The sequence below is a fragment of the Coturnix japonica genome, chromosome 8 (genome assembly GCF_054131305.1).
Source record: "Coturnix japonica strain WE chromosome 8, WE-NBRP24, whole genome shotgun sequence".
Lineage (NCBI taxonomy): Eukaryota > Metazoa > Chordata > Aves > Galliformes > Phasianidae > Coturnix > Coturnix japonica.
Genome location: NC_140670.1, coordinates 10,639,841 through 10,645,840, shown reverse-complemented (window position 1 = coordinate 10,645,840; position 6,000 = coordinate 10,639,841). Strand labels below are relative to the sequence as shown.

General features: G+C 63.0%; 1 protein-coding gene across 1 annotated transcript; it reads right to left on the bottom strand.

Moving 5' to 3' along the window:
• Window positions 1-806: 806 nt before the first annotated feature.
• NEUROG3 (neurogenin 3) lies at window positions 807-1,853 on the bottom strand. The gene has a single exon (XM_015866276.2). It carries the CDS (start codon window positions 1,651-1,653, stop codon window positions 1,093-1,095), a length of 561 nt encoding a protein of 186 aa, XP_015721762.1. The 5' UTR covers window positions 1,654-1,853; the 3' UTR covers window positions 807-1,092.
• Between the last annotated feature and the right edge of the window lie 4,147 nt (window positions 1,854-6,000).

Sequence of the window (6,000 nt, the reverse complement as noted above, 5' to 3'; positions counted from 1 at the left end):
GAATCCCGCACTCTTGCTCTCGTCTCTTTTAGGTTTTTTTCCCTCTCGTTGCGGGGCCGGGGGGCTGTTTGTGCGCGCGCCTTTGTTTCCAGTAACCAAATTTCTTTTGTTCTACAAATTGCCTCAAAAGCGACTCTTTGCTGCTGGCAAATGGGCTCAGCTGAGAACAATTAGCATCACAATGGGCTTTCGGCCTCGCAGGGCGCTTTGTCTAGCGACGACCATTCCGCTGGGGAGCACCGAGCGGGGAGGGCGCCCGACCATAAATCTCCAGCTACAAATTGAGTCACGGGAGGAGAGGGCCAGGGAGGACTCGCGGGATCCCCTCCTCCCGGGGCCGCTGAGTGGGCGCTGTTCCTTTTCCCACCGACTCTGCGGAGCTGCCCCGAGCTCGGCGCCCTGCGTGAGGCTGAGCTCTCCTGGGGAGGCCGGGGTCGCGCCGAGGCCAGTCAGCTGCGGGCACTCGGCTCCAGGAGCGCTGCGCCCTGGGGACGTCCCAAAAATGGCTCGGGGCGTGAACCTGGCTCTGAAAATAGGGGGACGCACGGCGCGAAATGCGCGCAGGGTGGTGGAGGGCGCACGGAGGATTGCTCAAGGGCGCAGGACCCCGCTGAGCTGCTCTGAGCACACACAGTGCTCAGGCCTCCTCGCGGCCGGCGCTGTCTTCCCAGGCGCGTACTGCGCGCGATATTGAAAGATCTTGTTGGAAAGGAAAGCAGCGGGTTGCACAGGTCTGACCGCGACACACTTTATTCTCCTCTTCTTCCAATAGTAACTAAAAAATAATAAGAAAAAGAATACATTCGCGGCCCCTTCAGCGGTACAAACATACGGACCACCGCTGCCAAAAATACTCTTATATACAAAATATATATTTGTTACGAAATATAATCAATAAATACAGATAGCGACAAATTAATATAATTTACCGTTTCCGAGTACAAAACCGTGATTTGTGCCTGCCCGCCCGACCCAGGTCCTGCTTCGCCAGGCGGGACGGGGAGGGACGGGGGCCCAGCCGTCGCCCCCGGCGCAAGGTGCGCGAAGAGACCCTCGGGCGCTGTTCAGCGCCGGAGAGCGGCCCGGCTGGTCTCAGAGAAAGGAGGGGAAGGCGGCGGGGCCGCGGCGCGGGGCAGCGGGCGGTGGGGCGGCGGGGCAGGGCGAGCCCCAGGGCCCGGGGGAGGTGGCGGCGGCGACGGCGGCGGGGGGCGGCGGCGGGGGAGGTTCGGGTAAGCCCTGCTCGGCCAAGAGTAGGCTCTGCGTGAGCGCCCAGATGTAGTTGTGCGCGAAGCGGAGCGTCTCGATCTTGGTGAGCTTGGCGTCGTCGGGGAAGGTGGGCAGGACGCTGCGGAGCGCGTCCAGGGCGGAGTTGAGGTGGTGCATGCGGTTCCTCTCCCGGTCGTTGGCTTTCATGCGCCGGCTTCGCTTTTGCTTGCTGAGCGGCCCCTCGCCTCGCGCCTTCCCGCGGCCGCGCCGCGCCTTCCCCAACCCCTTCCTGCGGGCCGCCTCCCGCGGGGCCAGCGCGCTGCGGGCGGGGGACGCGCCCCGGCTGCCCGTGCCCGCGGAGCCGCCCGCGGCCGGGGATGCGGAGGCGTCGGGGTCGCCGAAGTAGGGTTGCCCGGCGCCAGGGGTGCGGTCGCTCTGAGGGGCCATCGTGCGAAGCCGAGCGGCGTCGGCCCGCGGGGAGCCGGCCCCGAGGCCCCGCTGCGCCCCGACGACGACGACTGCACCTGCACTCCCTCGGGGAAGGCTCCGCGACCGCCCCGTGCAGTCCCTTGAGCGCGGGCAGCACGGGTTGCACGGCCGGCACACGACTGCCGTTAAGCCCCTATATATAGGGCTGGCAGACAATGGGGATTTCCCGGTCGGGCGGCGTGCGCGCCCCCCCGCCCGCACCCACCCCTTGGCACGCTTTTATCTTATCAGTCCGCCGGGAGCGTGCCGGCCCGGCACCGCCCGCAGCCCCGGCCCGGCCGAGCGAGAGCCCCCGCAGCCCCTCCCGCCCCGCGCCCCCCAGGCTCCGATCGCCAGCGCCAGGCCGAGGGAGGGGGAGCCCTCTCTGCTGCCCGCTCCCGTCGCCCTTCCGCCGCACCCCGGGAAACAAGGGATGCCTCCCGCCGGGAAAGGGTCCCCCCGAAGTGTCCCCGGCCCCCCGAGTCCCGCCGGCCCCGCGCTTGGCCCGGGGAGGGCAGCCCCACCGCCGGGGCTCGGTGCGCAAAATGCTTCCGGAGCTTTGCGCACGGACGGCGGCGAGCGGCGGGGAGCTGTTCCCTCCCTGCCCTCGTTCGCCCGGCGCGGTGCGCGGGACCACTGACGGCGGGGCCGGAGCCCCCCGCGCAGCACGGAGCCCTCGGGTGTGGCGGGCGGGTCCGGCCTCGGGGCGCAGTCCGGGTGGGGCGGGAGCCCCCCGCTCCATCACCAAAACGGCGCGGCGATGCCCGCACGGGGACGACGGCTCCGCAGTTGGCCGTGCCGGACCGCGCCGGGGCGGGGGGCGCTGCCCAGGGCCGGGCCCCGCCTTCTTCTCCCCTCCGCCCGTCTGCGGTCCCCGGCCGCGGTTCGTGCCCGGGGGGGAGGCGGCGCGGGGCGCTGGGGCTCTCCAGGGGCGCGTGGCGGCTGCGCTCCCCCGCGGGCGGCGGTCGGGGAGCGGCGGAGCGGGGCCGAGGGGTGGGGGCGTGCGGCCCCGAGCGGCCCTCGCGTAGGGGCTGAGGAGAGGGCGGCGGGGGATGAATAGGGAGGACCCGGAGGGGCCTTTTTTTTTTTTTTTTTTCCTTTTTTTTTTGTGCCTGTGCAATTGGATGACAAAAAAATCTGGCGAGCGAGTTTGCAAGGCTCAGACTGCCCACTTCAAACGTCCTTCAAACAAAAGCTGGAGAGGGAAAGAAAGCCCCACCTGGTACCGCTGTTTGCTAAAATAATAATAAATAGATTTCGTTTAATAAATAATTACAAGAGATTGTAAAGTGGAGTGCTTTGGGAAGCATTAATCACGGGGCCGGGGGCAGACATCACCTGCTGGCGGACGGGACAGCGGCATTGTGACATCACCTTCCCCCGCCGCCTCCCGATAACTGCCCCGAGCCGCACAAAGCCGCCCGGTGTGTTTACCCACGGGGGCAGAACCGGCACAATATCGCCGCGGACGTGATAAAAACCCGCGGGGGCTCCGCGTCGCGCTGCCGCTCGCACCTGGCCGGGTCCAGCGACGCGGGGTGGCACCGAGCGGCCCTCGGCCGCGTTTACATTGCCCCATTTTATGCTCCTTTACAACAGGTTTACTGCAAGCCCTATCTCCCGGCCCTATTTGTCTTATTTTATTGAAAACATATGGTAACCAGCGCGGCCCTCGCCTGCCAGGCGCTGGAGACGTTTCGCAAGCCGCGGTCTCCCGGCCGCTGTTTGAGCACCGGACGGGGGGGGGTGGACGCGATGCTCGCCTCCCCCCGAGCCTCTCTGGCCCTCAGCCGCCCCCACCCCGCACAGCGCGGCCCCGCGCCCCCTCCCGGGCTCCCTCCTATCCTCTCGTCCTCTCGGAGCCTCGCGCTGCGCTTTGTCACTCTGCGGAGGCGCCCGACAGATGCGCGCTGCCCCGGCCCGGTGCGGGCGCGCACGGAGCGCAGATGCCAGGCGCGGGGTGGGCAGATGCCGCTTTGTGGACGACCGCTGAGAACAAAATTTCTCCCTTCCTCCCCCCACGGTGGGGAGAGGAGAAGGGACGAGGGAGGAAATAAAGAATTAAAGAGAGAAAATAGGAGAAAGAGAGAAAAGCGGCCGTGGGAGCGCGTCCCGCCCCGCCGGGCGCACGGGGACCGCTGCGCAGCGCTCGGGACTTGAGGGGAGAAGGCGAGCCGCCCCCGCTGGAGGGTCCCCGGGGCGTCTCCCGGCCCCATTCACCACCCGGATCCCGCGGGACACGGCCAGCGGCTGTGCTGTGCCTGTGTCCAGGGAGAAGGGCTGAAGGGAGTGGGGAAACCAAATGGCCCGGGGAGGAAAGAGAAGCAGCAGGTGCCGAGCACAGATTGCTCAGCGTTAGCCGGGGTCTGTGGTGCACACAGGTGAGTGCTGTGAAACTGTTCTGCTGAGGCATTCCACAGCCATGAGGAGCATGCATGGTGTGGAACTGCAGGGTCCTCTGTCACCATTTCCCACCTGTCCCAGACCCTCAAGGTTTGCTCCCTTCGTGGAGAGCACTTTGGCCCCACACTGATTTACCCTCACCAGGAGAGTTGCTCTCTTTAGGGCTCTCTGGCTGTGCCTGAGCTCCACAAGCTCCTGGAGAGGTCTCACAGGTACCCCCAAAACTTAACCCCACACCCCATGACAGCTCCATGGAGTGCACAGATCTCTGCCACCTGTGAAACGCTCTCAGGCTGCCACCTCTGAGCACTCCCAGCTGTCAGGCAAAGCCCAGCTCCTGCCTTGCAGGTGCACAGTGGATTTATGACTGCTGCAACCCAGGATGCTCTCAGCAGCTGCCCATCAAGCACCAAAGAACTGAGCTGTGCTTGGTCCTGCTTTGGAGCCTCCCTTGGTCACACTTTAGAACACTAGGAAGGTAACAAAGAGATGCCAAAAACCAGCCCTGATTCTCCCCATCTCCTTCCAGTCCTTCCCACCCTACTGCCCAAGCCAGGCCAAGGCTGTTCCCAAAGAAAAGGAAATGTGTTCTGCCATGGGACAAAGCATGCAATGGATGAGGTGAGCCCAGGAGTCTCTTGCACAGGAGGTGTGTGCAGGGTCGTCCTGTGCAGGGTCAGTGGGGTGTGCAGGGATGGGAGGCATCAAAGGGAATGGGCAGCTCTGGAGAGAAGACAACGTGTATTTTTAATAAAAAGGAATGTGGGTATTTTCAGCCAAAGCACTTTGCAGTACATAGCACGTAACTCTACCACCACCCAGCCCTGAAAGAGAAGCTGCACCAAGTCCAAAGCAGCCCCGAGCACTGCAGTTGCAATGAGTCGTGCTCCAAACTTGTGCCAAAAGGTTGTGGAAGTTGGTGATTTCATCATGAAGCCTAACAGATAACCACCTCCCCAGGCCTGCATTATCTAGGGGGCTGGGTGACTGCCAACTGTAGGGGGGGACTGGGGGATGCAGAGACCAAGGACAGAGTCTTGAAAACCTATCCAGGATGGAGGCTGCCACTAGCAGCCCCGTGGCACCATCTGTTGAGCCCGTGCCATAGCTGAGCTTGGCCATCATCAGGAAACGTTGGAGGGAGTGTGGGTTCACCCCCACTGGCTGGAGTTGCTGCTGTGCCCCACACTGGGTTCTGGTGCTCCCCAGCTCACTGACAGTCCCCATCCCCAGTGGAGGCCAGGGGGACTGAGGCTGCCTTCCTCCTTATACCCACACTCAGGGGTCCCATCACCCAACACCTGCTTCCAGGTGTTACGGACGTGCAGGGCAGCATTGCCTTGACTTGTGGAGCAGCAGGAACAGCGCAACCCCATCACACCCTGCAGATTGCTCCCAGCCATCTCCAGCTTTGGGGTCCCCAGCCCAACACAGCCCTTATACCCCACGCAGGGATGCCTCTCCCTCCCCCAGTTCTCACAGAGATCCCCCCCATTTTTCCAACATCATTTCACTTTCTGGAGCAATCTTTTTTTCTCCTTTTTTTGTCCCTTTTTTTTTTTTTTTTTTTTTTAAAGCAAACCATCTACCATATGTTCTCCCCTGAAAGGGGTAATTGTTAACAGATCATTAAAACACCGTGGCGAGTGCTCTGAGATTCCTTCCCTTGGTCTTACGCATTATCCCGTCTCTGTCACCCTTTCAATGCGGCTTTGAGGGCTCTGCTTTTCTAACTTCCTTCTCGGGGGAGAAAAAAAAAATAAATGAAAGAGCCACTAAAGTGACCCTCTTCACAGCTCTCCTCCTTTCTTTTCAATGTCTTTTTCGACACCCAACAATAATTCGGGGCCGGCGTGCTGCGGGCTGGGGACTGAGGGCCGCATCCTGCCCTGCTTGTGGGCACTGGGGCAGCACACGGTGTGA